The sequence below is a fragment of the Neomonachus schauinslandi genome, chromosome 11, assembly GCF_002201575.2.
Source record: "Neomonachus schauinslandi chromosome 11, ASM220157v2, whole genome shotgun sequence".
NCBI classification, from domain to species: domain Eukaryota; kingdom Metazoa; phylum Chordata; class Mammalia; order Carnivora; family Phocidae; genus Neomonachus; species Neomonachus schauinslandi.
The window spans coordinates 46,789,079-46,810,860 of record NC_058413.1 but is presented as its reverse complement, the minus strand read 5'-3'; the positions used below and the strand labels follow the sequence as shown (position 1 = coordinate 46,810,860).

The 21,782-nt window shown below is 38.4% G+C and overlaps 1 protein-coding gene across 4 annotated transcripts in view; it reads right to left on the bottom strand.

The window, feature by feature from the left end:
• SBF2 (SET binding factor 2) overlaps positions 1 to 21,782 on the bottom strand; it is a 467,712-nt gene that overhangs the window by 11,791 nt on the left and 434,139 nt on the right. For all 4 annotated transcript variants that reach the window (XM_044919518.1, XM_044919516.1, XM_044919517.1 and 1 more), the window contains 4 exons: positions 18,397 to 18,573; positions 15,985 to 16,086; positions 15,094 to 15,279; positions 1,327 to 1,453 (listed from right to left, as the gene is read on the bottom strand). In XM_044919518.1, coding sequence (XP_044775453.1) covers positions 1,327 to 1,453; positions 15,094 to 15,279; positions 15,985 to 16,086; positions 18,397 to 18,573 — 592 coding nt within the window. The remainder of the gene's footprint in view (positions 1 to 1,326; positions 1,454 to 15,093; positions 15,280 to 15,984; positions 16,087 to 18,396; positions 18,574 to 21,782) is intronic.

Here is a 21,782-nt window from a genome sequence, read left to right as displayed (position 1 = left end):
GTGTTCCCTCTCTCGCTGTGTCTCTCTGTCAAATAAATAAAATCTTAAAAAAAAGATTTAAAAGTTCTCCAAGTGACTCCAATGTCCAATGTAATCAGTTCTCCTTAATGTCTTCCCAACACACAGTGCTTAAGAAATTAAAGTTTCTGATTATGACGTGTGGAATGACAATTCTATGAGTCAACAAAGGTCTGGAATATAAATAAGAACCAGTGCTGTCTCCTTTACCAAAAGTATGAAATATCATACTAGACCATTTAATAGCAAACACTGGAAAGCAACATTTTTTGATTTCATATTTTAAACTGAGAACATCAGTAAATATTTTCAGCCACTAGAAGAGTTCTCTTTATGAATATCCAGGTACATATATTGAAAATAGATGATTTTTTTTCTTTACCGTCTTCTTAACAAGATCTTGTGTATCATTCCTTCCCTTCTTAAAAAAACAATAAAAGTAAGAATGTAAAATCCCTGTGGGGAATGTTTTCACAGGGGCTTTCAAAATCTACTCTTTAAAAAAAAAAAATAAATAAATAAAATTCAATGAGTGGTTATTATAAGCTAGAAACTGCTAAGAGATTTATAAATATTTCCTCACGTGACCATCATGGCCAAAGGGCTGGGTGCTAATAATGTCCTCATTTTAGAGAGGAGGACGCTGAGGAAACTCAGAGAGGCACTGAACTTGTCCAAAGTGCTCAGCTGGTACTAGGAATGCTGGAATTGAACCCTGGTCTATCTGCTCTGGAGCCCATGGCCTTCCCTGCTATTCAAACTGCCTCCAGGGTCCAGCACTTTTCCTACCAGAGTGAGTGTACCAGGGACGGTAAAACTAAGTCAAACGTTTCTCTTCAGTGATACCACTTTGGGATGTTAAAATAGTAAGCAAATTTCACCTTTCTACAGTGCTACTGGGACAACCACCTGTAGTCCCTAAGAGCACAGCACATAATCGGAGAAGGTGGGCACTCATTCATATCTATTTTACTTTTATTTATTTATTTTTAAAGACTTTATTTATTTGACAGAGAGAGAGACAGCCAGAGATGGAACCCTAGCAGGGGGAATGGGAGAGGGAGAAGCAGGCTTCCTGCGGAGCAGGGAGCCCGATGTGGGGCTCCATCCTAGGACCCTGAGACCATGACCTGAGCCAAAGGCAGACACTTAACGACTGAGCCACCCAGGCGCCCCATCTATTCTACTTTTATAGTTCAGGGTAATACCCTAAAATGGCCTTGCCATACTTGGGGGTAGATTAGAGTTTTTAATTAAAAACACACAAAACTAACAAAAAAGATGGAACAAGGGAGTGCAAACACATACCATGCTCTAATCTTTCATAGTCTGAATCCAGGAGAAATGTTTTAAAGCGATTAGACACATAGTGGAAAGCCAAAAACTTTAAGTAATAGAGATTGAATTCAAATTCCGTTGGATATTGGTTGTGAACCTGAAACACACAAGACAGAAGAGTAAGAATCAAACTTAACAGAAACTGGATGCCATGCCACTGACTGGTGACCTGAAATTGACCATGCGGTCAATCAACTGAACCCCTACCATGAGTGGAGTTGGAAGGGAACCAGCCTTTTTGAGCGCCTACTACATGCCAGACACCATGCTAAGGAGTTTTTATAAACATAATTTCATTTAATCTCCATAACAACATTGCAAGATAGGCATCATTCTTTTCTGGCTTTACTGAGATATGACTGACATATAACATGGTCAATTTAAGGTATACAACATGATGATTTGATACACATTATCTATTATGAAATGATTACCACAATAGGATTAGTTAACACTTCTACCACCTCACATAATTAGTTTCTTTCTTAGTGAGAACATTTAAGATCCAGTATCTTAGCAACTTTCAAGCATATAATACAGTATTTTTAACTACAGTCATCATGCTGTACATTGGGTTCCCAGAACTTAATCCTCTTATAACTGGAAGTTTGTATCCCTTGACCAGTATCTCCACATTTCCTCCAACCCCCAGCCTCTGGCAACCACCATTCTACTGTCTTTATGAGTTTGGCTTTTTTAGATTCCACATATAAATGAGATCATACTGAATTTATTCTTCTCTGAATTATTTCACTTAGCATAATGCCCTCAAGGTCCAGCCACGTTGTTGCAAATGGCAAGATTTCCTTTTTTTTTTCTCATGGCTGCATAATATTCCATTGTTATATATATAACATTTTCTTTGTCCATTCATCTGTAAGTGGACACTTAGGTTGTTTCCATATGTTAGCTACTGTGAATAATGCTGCAGTGAATACAGGAGTACAGCTATGTCTTTGAGATACCAAATTTGCTCCCTTGGATAAACACCCAGAAGTGGGATTGCTGGATCATAAGGTCATTCTGTTTTTAGTTTTTTTGAGGAACTACTTTTCTACAGTGGCTACACCAATCTACATTCCACCAACTATGCACAAGGGCTCCCTTTTCTCTATATCTTGCCAACACTTGTTACCTCTTGTCTTCATGATACTAGCCATCCTTATAGGTGTGTGGTGATATCTCACCGTGGTTTTGATTATGCGTTTCCCTGGTATTAGTGATGTTGAGCACCTTCTCATAATACTTATTGGCTTCTGTATGTCTTCTTTGGAAAAATCCCTATTCAGATCCTCTGAAGGTAAGCATTATTATTCCCACGCCCCCCTCCTTTAGAAACGAAGAAGCTGAGGAAGAGTAAGATTAAGTAATTTCCCAAGGTCATTTGACAGTAGCCACTGAAACCAAATTTGAACCCAAGGTCTATGCCTCATTCAGTGCTTTATACTGTGCTAGGGACTTGACAGACATAAGTCATAACTTGCTTTTCAGGCACTTGTGGTGTAATAGTGTGTAATAAAACAAGAAAAGTTGTACAGAGAAGTTTGTCAGTGAAAGGAATGAGAAGAGGAGGTGGTGGTTTAGAGGACAGCAAGAGATCTTTTCAGGGGGTGCCTGGGTGGCTCAGTCATTAAGCGTCTGCCTTTGGCTCAGGTCATGATCCCAGGGTCCTGGGATCGAGCCCCATATCGGGCTCCCTGCTCCGCAGGAAGTCAGCTTCTCCCTCTCCCCCTGCTTGTGTTCTCTCTCTTGCTGCATCTCTCTGTCAAATAAATAAATAAAATCTTAAAAAAAAAAAAAGATCTTTTTGGGACAAAAGAAATATATGGCTGTCTGAAGACAATGCAGGAGAAGCCAGTAGAGAGAGAACAAATTGTGGCAAAAGAGCTGATAACTAAGAGAGCAAGGCCCCGGGGAAAGCAAGAATGAATGAGACTAAGGGCTCAGACACAGGGAACAGCTTTGGAAATGAGGAGGGATAGAAGAGTAGATTAGTAGAAAGAGATGTTCAAGTGCCAAGGGAAGGGGGAAGGGCTTATGCCTTTTAACTTAATTCCTCATCATTAAATTAGGCAGTGAGGTCACTGGATGTAGGAATAAGGATGAAGGCATGATGTGGGAGAGGGAGAAGGCAGAGCTTGGAACGGTTACTGAGCTATAGCGTACTTTAGACAAGCTGTATGCAGACTCTACGGAGCCATCTTATGTTGGCAGAAGGTAGGCTGATGACCTTGTGACTCCAGTCCACCTAGCAATCTCACCTCTATATTGCTCAATCTCTCATGACCATTAGAGAATTTTGTTTGGTTGAGATAAGTTCCAATCAAAATTATATTTGCTTTAAAGCTGTTTCAAATGAACATGTTAGGCAGGCTGTCTAGAAGCCAGCTTTTCTCTCCATGTTTAATTTGGCAATGTAGGCCCACATTTGGTCAGCCAAAGTGAGCAGGCATGTGTGTAATATGTTGATGTTACAGCCTAATAGATCAGTGAGAATTTAAAGTCATGATCTGGGTATCATTGATTTATCAAAGTTTATCATCTGGTTAGAAACCTAGTTTTCTGTGATTAAAGATTTTTCCCCTATAACATTTTCTTATTGGCTTTTTAAATGAACTAAAATTTTAGCTCAGAAGTAATATAAAATAAAATGGATTTTAGGAAAATATATTAAAAGAGAGTGTGACTCTCATTCAATAGGCTTGTATATTGCAGAGCTGCTTCCCTGCTCTCAGCCACTTCCTGTTGCATCGGATCTCCAGAAGACTGGAGAGCTTTCCATGGGACAACTGTGACATGGCCCTGAATAGCCAGGTAGTGTGCCCTATTCCAGTGTTTCAGAACCGCACGCTCCCTAGTCCGAGCTTCTGGTTCGGAATCAATGGCGACACCCAACAGCCAGTGTCACATGATAGAGAGGGGGTGACTCAGATTGTGGGTGGTAGGACAGAAGGAGACAGGCCCAGGATGGAACTTGGTTCCCTTCCATCTGAGAGTCTCAGGGAGGAGGAATCTGCAATGTGCTCAAGGAGACTGAGCACATTGCAGATGTGCTCAAAGAACAACTTTGCCCCAACAGACGTTGGAATAAACCTTGTTAGTCACAGGGAAGAAGAAGAGTTCAGGGCTATTTCTACGGACCCAGTCCATAACATGTTCTAAAAAATTTTTTAAAAGCTTTTATTTTTTAAAAGATTTTATTTATTTATTTGACAGAGAGAGACATAGCGAGAGCAGGAACACAAGCAGGGGGAGTGGGAGAGGGAGAAGCAGGCTTCCCGCCGAGCAGGGAGCCCGATGTGGGACTCGATCCCAGGACCCTGGGATCATGACCTGAGCCAAAGGCAGACGCTTAACGACTGAGCCACCCAGGCGCCCCTTAAAAACTTTTATTAAACAAAGCTCCAAATAACAAAACCATTCTCTCAATGACTATTCTCCCTAGAAACCACTGCCTCATACATATCTGTATCTTTCCTTGATTATTCTGATACTTAATATGCTTAAGTATATAATTTTGAAGACCCACTTACGAGGTAAAGTAGAATGGAAATAATGAATATGACCTTAAGTTGAACTTACAGGCATTTCAGGGAGATCATATGCTAGGACTAGAAGCAAAACTCCTCTACAAGTGGAAAAATACTTTCATAGCCCTCTGTACTGAGTGACTGGCCTCACCACAAATCCCGGACCCTACAATTATGTTAGCAAGGTTAGACACTTCTCAAGGCCTCTGGCACTCACCCTGCTTGAACTGGAATTGGTGCTTAGATAGCATCACGGTGTCAGTGCTCAGGGGCACTGTTCGTGTGTCTGAGTGTCTGAGTACCACAAGGGCACCTGCTGGAGCTAACTGTTTGAGGCCAAAAGACAATCTGCTCCCAAACTGGGGTTAATTATTAGGTCTATTGGAAATAGAAAAGAAGATACAGAGCAATTTTTTTTTTTAATTCTTTAGCTACAGTTTAAGAAACAAGCATGTGAGGATTTCTTCCATGGGGGGGGAAAAAATCAGATTGACTTGAATGCTGGGTTGATTAATACGCAGATAGCCACATTTGGAATCTGACATTAAGAAACATGGGGAAAATGTCTATTTAGATCCTCTGCCCATTAAAAAAAAATTTTTTTTAATCATTGAGTTGTAGGAGCTCTCTATCTATTGTGGATATGAACCCCTTATCAGATAGAAGATTCCAAAATATCATCTCCCATTCAGTAGATTGCCCTCTCATTTTGATGTTTCCTTTATTGTGCAGAAGAAGCTTTTTGGTTTGATGTAGTCCCATTTGTTTATTTTTGCTTTTGCTTCCCTTGCCTTTGGAATCTTCTGGGAATTTTATAGTTTTAGGTCTTAAATTCAAGTCTTTAATCCATTTTGAGTTAATTTTTGTATATGGTGTAAGATAGTGGTCTAGTTTCATTCTTTTTCATGTAGTTGTCCAGTTTTTCCATTTGCTGAGACTGTCCTTTCTCCATTTTATGTTCTTGGCTCCTTTGTTGTAAATTAATTGTCCATATATGTGTGGGTTTATTTCTGGGCTCTCAATTCTGTTTTCTGAAATGTCTTTTTACCATAATGAGAAACAAAGACCTGATTGTATTTGCATGACAAAATACGGTGCTTGATTTCCAGTAAAAAAGAAAAATTAAACTTTCTCCACTTAGTCCTATCTCCCCAGGGACTCAGTTTGTCTAGTTCACTGGCTTTTTTTCCTCCTTGTCAATGGGACACCTCGGTTCTTCTGCTGTAAAATACCACAGTGGTCTCCAAAAAGCACAATCCACATGCTTCCTTCCCCTTCTGTTAAGTATTGCTTTATCCTACTATTTTTATTTTTTTAATTTTTAATTTTGTAAAGATTTTATTTGTTTTTGTGCACGCAAAAGAGAGAGAGAGAGAGAACGAGTGAGCACGCACAGGAGCAGGAATGGTGGGAGTTGTGGGGGAGGGGCAGGGGGAGAGGGAGAGGGAGAAGCAGATTCCCCGATGAACAGGGAGCCCGACATTGGGCTCAATCCCTGGACCCTGAGATCATGACCTGAGCCAAAGGCAGATGCTTAACTGACAGCCACCCAGGGGCCCCAAAAATTCTTGAATTATTCTGGATACAAGCCCTTTAAGCAGATACATGATTTGTCTTTTCATTTTATTAACAGGGATTTTTAAAGAACAAAAGTTTTAAATTTTGACAAGGTCTAATTTATGAATTTGTTCTTTTAATAAATCATGCTTTTGGGGTTGAATGTAAGATACCCTTGCCTAACCCAAGGTCACAAAAATTTCTTCCTATGCTTTGTTCCAGAAGTTGTATAATGTTAGGTCTTACATTTAGGTCTATGATCCCTTTTGAATTAACTTTTACATTGGTGCAAAGTTTCTTGTTTGTTTTTGCATCTGGAAATCCAATTGTCTCACACTATTTGTTGAAGACTATCCCTTCTCTACCAATTGCTTTTGCACCTTCATTGAATATCAGTTTTCCACATATCACATATAGTGTGGGACTATTTCTGGACTTTATTCTGTTCCACTGACCTATCTTTATACCAATTATCACACAATCTTGATTACTGTACCTTTATAATAAAATCAGATAGTGCTAGTCTTCCAATTTTGTTCTTTTTCAAAGTTGTTTTGGCTATTCTAGATTCTCTGCATTTCCATATGGATTTTAGAATGAGCTTGCCAATTTCTACAAAACAGCCTTCCTGGGAGTTTGATTGTAATCTGGGGAGACTGACATTTCAACAATACTGAATCCTCTGACCCATAAACAAGAGGTATTTCTTGATTTATTTAGGCCTTTAATTTCTCTCAGTAATGTTTTGTAGTTTTCAGTGTCTAGGCTTTTAACATATTGTTAGATTTCTTTCATGTTTTTTTGATACTATTGTAAAGATAATAATTTTTACATTTTATTTATTTATTTATTTATTTATTTTTAAAGATTTTTATTTCTTTACTTGACAGAGACACAGCGAGAGAGGGAGCACAAGCAGGGGGAGTGGGAGAGGGAGAAGCAGACTTCCCACCAAGCAGGAGCCCGATGCGGGGCTCGATCCCAGGACCCTGGGATCATGACCTGAGCCGAAGGCAGACGCTTAACAACTGAGCCACCCAGGCACCCCTAATTTTTACATTTTAATTTTCCAATAATTCATTGCTAGTATGTGGAAATACTAGTGATTTTTGTATATTGATCAGGTATTCTGTAGCCTTGCTAAATTCACTTATTCTAGTAGTTTTTTGTAGATTCCATAGACAACCATGTTGTGTGTGAATAAAGATAATTTCACTTCTTTTCTAATGTGTTTGTCTTTATTTTCATTATTTTCTTGCCTTATTGCATGGCTAGGACCTTTATTTAGTACAATGTTGAATAGAAGTGGTGAAGTAGACATCCACATCTTGTTCCTGATCTTAAGGGAAAAGCATTTAGTCTTTCACTATTAAGTATGATGTTAGCTGTAGGTTCTTAAAAAATAGATACTATCTAGAGTTTGAGGAAGTTCCCTTCTATTTCTAGTTTCCTGAACATTTTTACAAGGAATGGATGTTATATTTTCTCAAATGGTTTTTTGCATCTATTGGGATGACCATATATATATTTTTTTAAGTTTCTTAATATGGTGAATTATTTTGACTGATTTTTTTTTTTTAAGATTTTATTTATTTGACAGAGAGAGACACAGCGAAAGAGGGAACACAAGCAGAGGGAGTGGGAGAGGGAGAAGCAGACCTCCCGTGGAGCAGGGAGCCAGATGCAGGGCTCGATCCCAGGATCCTGGGATCATGACCTGAGCCGAAGCCAGATGCTTAAAGGCTGAGCCACCCAGGTGCCCCTATTTTGACTGATTTTGACTGTGTAACCAACTGTGCATTCCTGGGATAAATGCCACTTGACCATGGCATATTATCTTTTAAATATATTGTTGGATTTGATTTGCTAAAGTTTTGTTTAGAAAATTTGAATGTGTGATCATCACAGATACTGGTCTATAGTTTTCTTTTGTTGTCTTTGTCAGGCCAGGGTAATGCTGGTCTCATAGACTGAGGTGAGTATTCCCTTTGCTTCAATTTTCTGGAAGAGTTTTTGTAGAGTTGCTATTATTTCTTCCTAAATACTTGGCAGAATTGACCAGTGAAGCTACACAGGTCTGAAGTTTTCAGTGTGGAAAGACTTTAACTACAATTTCCTTAATAGACACAGGCTTATTCAAATTATATATTTCTTCCTGAGTGAGTGTGGTAGGTTGTGTCTTTCAAGGAATTTGTCCATTTCATCTAAATTGTTGATTTTATTGGTGCAAAATTGTTCATAGTATTCCCTTATGGTCCTTTTAATATCTGTAGACTCTGTAGTGATGTCATCTTTCTCATTTCTATTACTGGTATTTTGTGTCTTTCTTTGATCAGTCTGGCTAGAAGTTTATCAATTCTATCGATCTTTTTAGAGAACAGCATTTGGTTTCATTATTTTTCTTTATTGTTGGCCACAAGATTTTTGAGGCCTAAAGGCAAATCTGCTTCAAATAAATTTAGCCTTATTTTATTATGTAGAATTGGAAATAATAGGCCTCTCAGCCTATAAATTAATTCTATATGAGCATTTCCCCAAATATGTTGATGAGTAGAGTTTTAGGCCTTTCTCAGGCATCATCTGGATTCTGTTGTCCAAAATAATTTTATATTTATCTTGATGGAAGATAAAAATATACAGACTTAAAAGACGAAGCTATGTGCGGTATTTTAGTTTTGTTTTCCATCATGGAGTGAAACCTGCCAATTTCACTTATTTATAAGAAGAGAATCTGAAATGGAATTTGGAGAAACATGAATTTATAGGGTCTTATTTTTTGCCCATGTGTCACTAAGTACTTTATAAAATTTAAAGGCCCATAAAATAAGCTATGACTCAAATCCCAGGAAAGATCAATGTTTTGGGAATAAAATATAATAAGTTAACATTGGATTTTGCTTTCAAGAATTAGAAATGTTAAGCTACAAGAGACCCTATATAGAATGGTATCAACATTGGAAAAATTGTGGGTATGATAGATACACCCTAGAAAAATAGGTAATTAATGTAGGTTCTTATTTCAAGATAAAGATTTAACAAACATTAACTGTGCAGTTTCTACTGTGCCAATCACTTTACATAAGATTTGTAATCCTTCTGATAGCTATCTATCTATCCATGTATCTGTCTAGAAACCAAAGCACAGAGAGGTTAAATAATTTGTTAAAGATCAAAAATTAGTAAGTAAGACTGATATGCAAATGCAGATTTATTTTATGGGCTCAAAATATTAAAAACTTTAATGTAAAATAGCTTTGATATAAAACAGCTTGGATTATATCAATTTCTGCCAGTTTTCAAATGAATGGGAAGCGGGCAGACACCAGAAACTTTGAATATACCATTACTCCATTAACTGCGGTTATTTTGCCAATATTAATGGATAAATTTTAGAGTAACCAAACCGTGTGAGGGCAGCTTGGCTCCTCATACATGTGCTCACAAGGAAAGTTCATAGCTTCAAGAGGCAAATATTTTTTCTTTTTGGAATAGGACCTAGCATAGTGCTGGCATATGGTAACTGTGAGGAGAACCGTATCACACAGCCAGACCAGAGTGAGTCAATTTACAACTTGAATAAACTTCAAAAGCAAAGTTATAACTGTTGTTTTTCTCAAAGTAGGAAATAATGAAAAAGTTCTAAGAAACGCTCAAAGATTTACTCTAATGTTGAAAGAGAGGAGATGCTTTCCTATACTTCAAGTTTTCGTTCATATTATACATATCTGTTCCCTTGGTATTATATTTTAAAAATAAATTTTAGGTAAAAATTTCATTTTTGTATTTTGGATGTATTTCTTTTTGAATTTGGTTCAACTATTTTAAGAAAAGGAAGCATCCTGTAATGGTATCATTTGAACTAAGCCAATTTCTTCTAGAAGCAACAAAAAAATTGCCAGATGTTGCTATTATGAAACAGTGATCTAGCATTTATAATTCATCTGACACCTGGATATACTGGCATAAACAATGGCTTTTTATATGATGAGGCAGTTCTAATTTAAGATAGTGCTTCATCTGTTTTCTTTGTAACTCTACTAGTACTAATGGACAAGTCTAGGCAAATTTCCATAGACTGTCTTTTGGCATTCAGCATGTTAGAAATGGTTAATAAGCAGTGAACACATTCCACCTGGGAGTTTCGCTTGCTGCTGCATAATTTTGCACTTTTTTTTTTTTTTAAATGTTGTTGAGCCTGGCTCTGTTTTGTGCCCCTGAGAGACTGAGGACAGCAGTAATTCGAATTGTCTGGCAAACGCTGGAGTCATGTAAAACACTAGTGTTCATTTGAAAGGTATTCAAAGAAGGCGTTTTCTAATGCCTAAAACTAGTAATGTAGGAGATGATGAAACACTACCTTATAATTAAGTCAGCAAGAGTCAGAAGCACTATTTGTTAACTACAGTCCTCTACAGTCTTCTGTTTTTGAATGAATAAACAATCCCTTTTCAGCACAAAGTAATTTGCTTCACCAAAGCTGATACCTATCATAGCCAAGCATCCTTTAAATACTGCAATTAAGGTCATATGCTTGCTTTGCCATGACTTGCCTCTGCTCAGGTTATTATGTGTGAGGGTACTAAGGCAAAAGAGGGTTCAGGCAAATTTTTTAAAATTCATATTTTAATTTAAAAAATTTTAACGCTGGGGCGCCTGAGTGACTCAGTCAGCTAGGTGTCCAACTGTTAATTTTGGCTCAGGTCATGATCTCAGAGTTGTGAGATCAAGCCCTGCGTCAGGCTCCATGCTCAGTGGGGAGTCTGCTTCTCTCTCTCTCTCTTTCTCTCTCCCTCTGGTCCTCCCCCCCACTCGCACTCTCTCTCCCTAAAATAAATAAATCTTTTAAAAAAATATTTTATTCATTTATATGTGTGAGAGAGAGAGTACAAGCAGGGGGAGCGGCAGGCAGAGGGAGAAGCAGACTCCCTGCTGAGAAGGGAGCCCGATGCGGGGCTCGATCCCAGGACCCTGGGATCATGACCTGAGCCGAAGGCAGACGCTTAACTGACTGAGCCACCCCGGTGTCCCAATAAAGAAATCTTTAAAAAAAATCTATAAAGGGCGCCTGGGTGGCTCAGTTGGTTAAGCGACTGCCTTCGGCTCAGGTCATGATCCTGGAGTCCCGGGATCGAGTCCCGCATCAGGCTCCCTGCTCGGCAGGGAGTCTGCTTCTCCCTCTGACCCTCCCCTGTCTCATGCTCTCCCTCTCTATCTCATTCTCTCTCTCAAATAAATAAATAAAATCTTTAAAAAAAAATCTATAAAAAATTTTAATGTGGTACAATCACATTTAAATTAATACTAAAGGAGTCTTTAGGCCCTGAACAATATTATCTTCTACAGTTTGTGAAGCATTCATCTACAAATAACTGAGCTATCACTAAAGCTCAATTTATACAGAACATTTGAATTTTAACTCATCATTTAAAATAAAAAGCTCCTAGAAATCAAACATACATCCTAAGATGTTTTAGATAACATATCATTTTAGCATCTATTGTAATGTATTCTAAAGACAACAGGAATATAATTTATACTTCACTTTTGTTTATATTAAGTTACTTTGTTTACACCACTTAAGGGGTACTCACACAATACAGGTTACTTTCCAATTCTAGGTCACACTCCTACCTACCCCCAACAATAAAATATAAGTATTCCATATCAAGTAATTATTATTATACTTGGGGTAGAATGATGTTCTCATTTTCAAGGACAAAATGTCTTCTATGAGAACCTCCCATCTCTTACTGACTGTTAGTGCCGCCTTTTGCTGATTCTCATGTTTAGGGATGCAGAATTCTGCAAGTTGAACATGGATATTTAACATATTTAATAGTGCATTTAACTTAAGCTAAATTAGGCCATACATACTCAGCACCCTGCAACTCTCCCTTAATTAAAGGAAAGGAATTTTTATAAGGCAAAAAACCTAAAAGGAGGTGGGGAGAATGGGAAGAGAGACAGTAGCAGGTCAAGAAAATTCAGCACATTTATGAACGATGGAAAATAGAAGGAAGAATAGCAATAAATGATAGAAGATGAGAAGCTACACTGGGATGCTTATAGGATGAAAATGATTTGAGAAGGTAACAGCTTGCCCTTTAAACCCAGAAAGGCTCAGGACTCAGAGGCCCAAGAGCTGAGTAACATATATGGGGGTGAAATGGGAGCCAAAAATGAGGACTAGGTGTAAGTCTATAGAGGAAGTGGTGAGATCTCCAGCGTCCTTTCCGACCCCATGTAGTCATGTGATTGCCTCCTTGAAAGCAAGGGATTAGAAGTTTGTCCTCTGGAAAAAACAAACTTGATGAGCTCTGGACTTGGGAATGGCAGGAACAACTGGGTTAGTGATGAGGCTTGAAACTGAAAATAGCATAGAAAAAGAAAAAATCTGCACACTTAAGAGGGATCTCCCTGGGGGTGCCTGGGTGGCTCAGATGGTTGGGCGTCTGCCTTCGGCTCAGGTCATGATCCCAGGGTCCTGGGATCGAGCCCCACATCCGGCTCTCTGCATGGCAGGGAGCCTGCTTCTCCCTCTCCCTCTACTGTTCCCCCTGCTTGTACTCTCTCGCTCTCTCTATCAAATAAATAAATAAAATCTTTAAAAAAAAAAAAAAAAGAGGGATCTCCCTGGACCTATTTCCTGCCCTATTTCTAAAGAGCAGGCAGCCAGGCTTTTAAGTATTTTCTGGGCACCAGACTGACAAATTTTTCTCTGGAGAAACTAGATAGCTGCTCTTTTCTTTTTCTGGAACTCCAGTTAACTGAGCTGTTCAACTTACTAATTAAAATTCTGTTTTTCCAGTCATTGATATATAATTTACATATAATAAAATTTCTCTATTTATAGCATACAGGCTGACTGATTAGCTTTGGTCATTTGTGTAATCACCACCACAATTATGACAGAACAGTTCCCTCATCCTAAAAAGTTTGGTCATGCCCCTTCAGTGTCCCTGACCACTGGTCCCAAGCAACCGCTGATCTGTTTTCTGTCACTACAGTTTTGCCTTTTGTAGAATTTTCTATAATGAAATCATATAGTTTATAGTTGCTTTTACCTGCCTCCCCAAATCTCTGCCAGTTATACTGAGAAATAATCGACATACATCACTGTGTAAGTTTAAGGTAGACAGCCTAGTGCATTTGGTAAGCAATATAAGGTAACAAGCAAGGTAATAAGAAGTGCTTTCATGAAGAACTCATATGCTTTCACCTATCTAGATGTGAGAAAAAGATGCTTGCTCCTCTCCCTGGTCCTAGCTAAACTTCCTGTTTCAGAGACAATGGGCTCCAAATGTCTCTCTCATCTATCTGCCAAAAGGAGTATGAAATGAAAAGGCTCATATTCAAATAGTAAACAAATACACCATTTGCTGCAAAGATTTAAAATGTAAGCTCAACCTTGTAACCATCTTCTCCAGATGCTGCTCGGACAGAATTCATTGAAATTATTCAATAGATCTTTTCTTTAAGGAGCTCATTAGAGCAATCAAAAATAACCACCAGAGTGTGTGTATGTGGGGAATGGGGTAAGGGTGGGGGATGAAAAGTCACTGCTAATGGGTATAGAGTTTCCTTTAGGAGTGATAACATGTTCTAAAATTGATTGTGGCAATTACACAACTGTGAATATACTAACAACTACTGAATTGAATAAATTTTAAATAAATGAAAAATTATGTAGTGAATTAATAAAGCTGATCAAATGATTAACAGGATAAAAAACCAAACCAAAACAAAACCCATACACCAACTAGGCCTCTTTAGAAGACCTAGTTTCAGTTCTGGTTCCTGAAAACATTTCCACCTCTCCTTCCAATAGATACCTGAGGCCAATCTATTTCAAAGAGGCTCACTGTTCTGACAAATACGTTTGACATGCCAGAACCCATTCATCGTTGTGGTGCAGATGAAACAAAGCTGGGAATGTCAACCTTGCTTTTCTTAGGCCAATTTAGCAAACCCAGTGCCCTGCAATTCTGAAGCCCAATTCTGATTCAGACCCCATTAGGAAGTTTGTATCTGATGTGCCTGAGATGAGGGTAGGAGGGAGCCTAGAGCATTCAAATCTCCCTATCCCCCTGCTCCCCCTGGGTTTGACTGGATTATATACCTGGGTTTCTGTCTGGTCTCTTGATTAGCCCTGATTAGGTCACTAAGTAGAACCAAGCCAGTGTTCTCAATCTCCAGGCTTGCTTGATTGGGCCCCGATTCTTTCTCAGGGGTTAGGCTCTACCTTCTATAGTCCTAGGCACAAGCTAAGATCCTCCCAAATTGGGAAGACCACCTGCTGGATTTCAGGCCCTGCCATCATCTAGAGATTTTTGCTGCTCTACCATAGACCAAACCTTCCTGGACAACAAACCCAAGTGTGCCCCTCTTCTTGGGAGATGATAATTTAGAATGCTGGCCACTTCACACGGGGGCCAGCCCAATTGCCAACTCAGCTCTCCTAGTTTTAGAAATCAACTAGTTCTTTTTCTTCTCTATTCCCAGGAATCCACTGCTAAGATTTCAGCAAGTCTTATGGCTGAGTCCATCAGAGTCATGACATGAAGATACCAGGCACAGAACTGCAATGCGCGATAAATGCTAGTTCTTTTCTTTCCTTCATATCAAGTCAATTTAAGTTTGCTCTACTTACCTGGTGTACACAGTCTAAGAACTGCAGGAAGATTGGAGTAAAACCACTACCCTGACAGTTGAGGGTCAAGCTGCTCCGCTGACTGAATTTATGACCAAAAGAGAGCCATTCTTTTTCGACCAACATCCGGAAGCCTTCAAGTGTCCTATAAAAGGGATCACTGAGTAACTGAACCAGGGATGTCACCTAGGGCACAAGCAGGATGGATACTTCATTACTTTCAGTCCTGAAAAAATTTTGTTAATAAGGCAGGCAAAGTTACCTGAACAGCAAATTTGTTCACTAACTGCCCCAGGACAGCCAATCAGATTAATTCTGCAGACTTTCCACAGTAAAAACAAAACCTCAAATTCATTTTGGCTACATATTTTCTTTCAGGGACTTATGATTTTAATCTTTATCTGAACAGTGTGCTGTCTGCAGCCCTCTCCTACAAGTTAATTAATACGGCTAGCGGGTCAGTTCAAACCTATTATCTACTTTTTGGCAGGGATAGATTAACATCTTACCTAGTTTATATTTACACTTTCCTTTTTTCACTCTGGAGTTGGTAAAGGAGGGGCTTATTGAAAGCCAAGGAAAAGACTGACAAAACCCAAGAAGGATGGTCCATGTCCTACCCTCTGATCAAGGGCTCCATTTGTATGCTCGCATGGTGTATCTGCCATGTGGGAGCTTGATGCCCTGGGCCAGAGCTCCAGCTTATGTAGTGCCTGGAAGCTCAGGGCACAGAGCTCTCTGATGGATACTAAGTGGTTTTTAACATAGGACTTTCTCTATCTATAAACACATTAGTCATTATACAAAAGATTCATCTGCAGAATTTAAAAACAACAGGATTTAAATATAAATCTAAAACTAAGTATATAAAACTATGTTTTAATAGTTTACTTGTGCAGTGATGTCCCAGCCTTCCTCCAAACAGACCAAAACTGAGGAACCATTCTCAAGTACTTCTGATACGACCACAGCCAGCTGCATTATCCTGTGAAGCTAAGAGACAGGAAAGGAGGCCACAATTAGACCAGGCACTTCCTGAGCATCACGAACAGACAGACTCATTATCAACCTTAGATAACGAAACAAGTTAGGGATAAAGTATTTGGACAAAAGAACATAAGTTTTAAATGCTTAAAGTTCTTTGTCAAAATCAAGATGAAATAATGACATGATTTAAAAGTAGACATATTTTATTTTATTCTATTTTATTATTTTTAAAGATTTTATTTATTCACTTGACAGAGAGAGAGACAGAGAGAGAGAGGGAACACAAGCAGGGGGAGTGGGAGAGGGAGAAGTAGGCCTCCCGTGGAGCAGAGAGCCTGATGCGGGGCTCGATCCCAGGACCCTGGGATCATGACCTGAGCCGAAGGCAGATGCTTAACGACTGAGCCGCCCAGGCACCCCAAAAGTAGACATAGTTTAAAACAATGTGTTTGAATAATGGACAATGAAATAAACTGGCCGTACATGATCCCCCCCAAGTAGAAGAGCTATGGAATTCCATACAGTGGAAGAGACACAGGGTCTAAGTGGCCCTACGAACACAGTTACCGGACTTAAAATGTGTTTTTCTATGATGTAGTCAATTCTACTTCAGATACTCTTAATTTTTCTGTAATTAGATAGGAGGATGGTTGCACAACTCTGTGAATATACTAAAAAGCACTGAATTGTACACTTTAAAGGGCTGAATTTTATGACAAATGAATTTTATCTTAAAAGACACTCTTACTTGTCTGCACTGTGTATTCAATGGGAAGAAAACTTATATTTGTGCTCAGCCTTTTAAGCCAAATTAGCAGACTCAAGTCCCTAATGAACAACTAGGTTGTGAGCAGAGCATACAGATTCAAAACCAATTGTGTATTATAGGATTAAAACTATATTTTAAGCATCACTTGATATAATTTGTAGAATGAATCCAACTGTCAACTAACATAAAACAAAATAACACCCGTCCCCATATTTTAAACAGAGCTGGGCTATTTTAAACCCAGGAACAAGGCACATATCCTTTCCAGCAATGGGAAGCTTCTCACTCACTGTTCTATAACACAGCCATTACCAGGCTTGAATTCTCTTGGGCTTAGCATTTACTCTGAATTAACTTTGAAAATGCCAATATCCCAAGTGGGGCAATATTTTCCACTGTTTTTAGTCACCAACTTCTGGTACAGACCCACTTTGGAGTAAGAAGCAGAACACACAATGTACAGAAACAGACAGATATGTTGGGTGGTGGGAACAGTTTGGAGCTGAGGCTCAAAGCTTAGGGACAGAATGAAGTTTTGATCAGCTCCTTCCACGGGTATTCAAAAGTATCCTGAACTGTCATAATAGGCGTTAACATATCCTCATCTAGATTTATAGCTAATTATATATGTGGCTGGGTTTTTTTTTTTTTTTTAATAGTTTAAGTATCTTGAGAATAGTCACTGCCCTGGGTACTCCCATTATTTCCTGGCTTATGGAAAACAAGAGAGAGGCAGGAAGCTTGGAGGCAGATAGGAACAGGGGATGAGAGGGGCTGGGAATTCCTACAGGGGGCAAAGGAATAATGGGCATAGCATCAGTGGCCTAAAGACAAGGCTGAAGGGTATACTGCAGAGATGCTCTTGGCCAAATGTCTGCATCAGTGTCTAAAACATGCATGTCATAAATACCTTTCTTCTGTGGTTTGGAAGAAATGAGGGTTATGTGTGCTGGCGTATCTATTTCTCCTTAATTTCTCAATAAGAGTTTAATTAAAAACATCCCAAGCTTGACTGAGCTGAAGAAAGGATATGCAGTTTTTCCTAAACCTTAGGTAGGCTTTAGGGCATCCAATGACCTTGGTGGCTAGTCTGAGGGTGAATCTAAAATCTAGACACACGGAAAAGGCAGAGACACATGGGAGGTGAGAAAGTAAGAGGGAAAGGCTCTTGGAGTGATCTAGAAATCACGTTCTGTCCTGGATCCTCACTCTGCTGACAACAGAGCAGCAGTCCTATAAATATTTGTTGATTAAATTTATTGCATGTCAAAAAGTTCCCATCTAACAATAAAGACCTCCTCTTTAGCATCCTATGAAGACCAAGTTTCAATGATAGAGAGATGAAAGCCCAGGGATGAAGAATTCTAGACCCATCATCTAGATCACATGGTTTCCTGGAACTGGAAAGCCTTTATGGAGGGCATACAAGAAGGGGAGAGGGTCAGGTAGTGGGGGAACACAATATTTTTCCCCTCAAATATCAATTCTGTATATCCAATTGGACTTCTCTTTCCTTGAGTTATAAGATGAGCCGCTCCAGACATTACCTGTGGGAACCACTCAGAGTCTCCCAGGGCTTTCAGGAAGGTCACATCTGAGTCAGTAGGGATGGTGCTTGGGACACAAGCCCTCATCAGTTTTTTAAAACTGGCTTTAACTTGTCGGATGTCATGAAATTCAACAGGAACAAACTCACAATTTAAAGCAAATTCTAGCTTGAAGTTCTGTGGGTGAAGATGAAGAGAATTAGGCAGATGAAGTGCTATAGGTAAAAGAGCACTGTTTTTAACAGGGCAATACTTAATGATGTACAGTTAGTTGAGGCCAAGTAGCTACAGAAGTTGCAGAGGTCAAGAAAGTCAAGAAAGTCAATCTTATGTGGCTAATTTGTCAGTATTACTGGAAAGAGCCATTTGTAAGGTCTTGTGGTTTGACTTGGCTTGCTGTCATTCTGAGAATTTGGAGAGACTACTGGTAGGCTGGAACCTGATGGAATTTATAACACCATATATAAGCCAATTGTAAGGCCATGAGCCTGGAAGTCTAAAGAGGAACCAGTGACATGTGGACAGCATGATTAATCCAAAACTGTAAACTAAGTCTCCCCAAGATATACACTGTAATGAAAAGGTAATATACTGTTGAGGTTCCAGAACCCTACAAATTAAAGTTTGTAGACATACACATATTTGTTTCTTATTATGCAAATAAAAATTAGTCATTGAAAAAAAAAAGTAGAGATAAACATTGAGAAGGAAATAAAAATCACTACCTCACTACCCTAAGACTGCCCTAACATTGTAGTTACTCTTTTAAAGGTAATAATACAAAATTTTATATATAGTAAAATCTGAAAGGTTTTGTGATTTCTAGCTTTGGGACAGTATTTTTTCCACTCAATATGACACATGTATCAATCTCTATTTATTTGAATACTTTTATCATTTACATCTTTAATCCATATGAAATTTATTCCACACGAGGTTGTATTTGTAATTTAAAAATGCTAAACTGATGGTCCTTTGGTCTATTTTGTTTTGATAATCTAGTTGTCTAGTTCTGAAGATTTAAAAGTTCTCAACCTTTTCGTATCAAAGAATGAATTAGTTTTCTCACATTTCTCTGTGCTTTCTTCACATTCTGCCAAAATTACTCTATTGGATTATTTGCTTTTCTGAGAGTAAAACTGCTTTCTGGAGATTGGGCGTATAACAATGTGAATGTTAACACTACTGAACTGTACACATTAATATGGTAAATTTATGTTATTTGTATTTTATCACAATTAAAAAAAAACTGTTGCCAAGGACTTATGCATAGGGTCTGTTTAATGTTTTATATTGGTTATTTTAGAGTATTTTTAAAAAGGTATATTAAAGTTTTAAACTAAAAAGCAAAAACTCCTAATTCTTTTTTTAAAATAGCATTTCTAATATGTATTAAGGAAAAAAAGTTTCAAAAAAAAGCTTCTTTGTCTTAATAATTCCTCTTTTAAAAAGGAAGCTACCCTAAAGAAATAATCTAAAATGTAGAAACAAAACGCCACTGAATTGTATCTCAATAAAAAAATAAAAAACTATATGCTTGTAAATGTGACTGCAATTTTACATATAGAAGATAGATGTAAAAATCCAACAATATGGGATGCTATGTAGTGATTAAAGTAATTATGAAGACTATTATACAACATGGAAACATGTTCTTGAGATAAGTTCTTATCTGTTAGTTTTTTTTTAAAACTTGTAACAGATAAAAGATAGTTTACTTTCCAGGAAAACCAGGTTCCTTTCCACCTCTCAACTGTACATGAGCTAGGTATGCTTATCTTATGAACCAGGAACTATCAACCACAGTGTTGACACACCCTAGGTCATAAGGAATTTGTTTCTAAGTATAAGGTATTAAAGTATGTAAATTGAAAAAGGTAAATAAGGGCAATTCAAGATTATTTAGAATAGGTCATTCTCTACTTACTTACTTTCCTCTATGTCTCCTTTGTGGGGAGAAGAAAGTGTTGGGCTGCAGCTAGACAGCACTGTGCTAGCCAGAATGTGGCACACATCAGACAGATAAGGACCTACACTCTGCAGATACAATTGAATAAATAAAAAGGAAAGCTTGAATGGAATATACAGAAATCCTAATAATTACTGTGCCGGGATGGTAGAATTATGTTTTTAAAATATAATACCTTATGGATAAAAGAAAGAAAAAGAAAGAAGGAAGGAGAGAGATGGGGGAAAGGGAGGGAGGGAAGGAGAAAAAGGAAGAGGAGTCACAAGAAGTCAGTCCTTCTTACTCATATATGCATGATCACACAGCTCATCTGAGGACTGACGTGCAAAGGCAATGGTAGAGGTGAGAATTTAGGAGACAAATCTTAGAGAGTGATTCAGGTCATGAATAAGTGGTGTGCTGAAGTGTGGAAAGTCTGTGCTCTGGGAAAGATACTGGTGCCAAAGAGGCTGGACAGGCAGCCCTGGGTTACTGTTGAATATTTTCTGGATATAAAGTTTTCTGCTGTATCAGAAGACATGTGTGCATACTTAAAAACTGAGCATTACCCAGCAGTTTCATGCCCTCTACCCTAAAGGTTGTGACTAAGTGATTGCAGCAGGCCTGGCAGTGGGAGAAGAGCGAGCAAAGCCAGCTTGCCAGAGAAGAGATGACTCAGTCACTGGCATCTTGAGAAGCAAGGGTGTGGGATCCTGCTCACAGCCCCGGCTCCACAGTTCAACTGAAGGTCTGTCTAGATTGCCCAGTGCTGACTGGAGCACTGGGCTAAACTTTAAGGGGATTTCTGAATTAACAAATACTTTTATTTCCCACAAACCTATCAGTGGTAATGAATTTATTTTGTAATGTACGAATTGCTAAAACAAACCCGAGGAATAGTTGCTTTTGGAGGTAGAGACTATCTTTACAATTTATAGGACCTGAGCATAGTCTTTAGCTCTTCAGATAATCATTTAAAAGTAAGAATAAAGTTGATTAGCATCTAATAGTTTGAAATTTCTGACTTGCCTTAGGACATGTGTCTCTGTATACACAGCCCTGCAAAGTTTTTAAAAAGTTAAGCTTAGAAAACAGTCTTGGCCTTCCCCTGTCTCCATATGCAGTGCCATAGTCTTCTTTTCACTCTCCTACCTTCCTGTAGCTTTCTTTATCAATAGGGATCTATTTTGCCAAGGGCACAGATTCCTATGGAAGCTGAACTAAGACAATGGAAAAACACAGCCTGAATGAGCCTTATTTCTTTTTTGTAGGTACAGTTCCTAATATTCCTGATGTTTGATTTTTTTAAGTATATTTAGAAATACATACATACATATCTATGAGCTAAAAAAATTTTTGAGATTATTAACTCCAGGTTAAGAATCTATGCTGTAAAACGACATTTCTAGAAAAGCTGGTTTGAGATAAGTTTTATAAA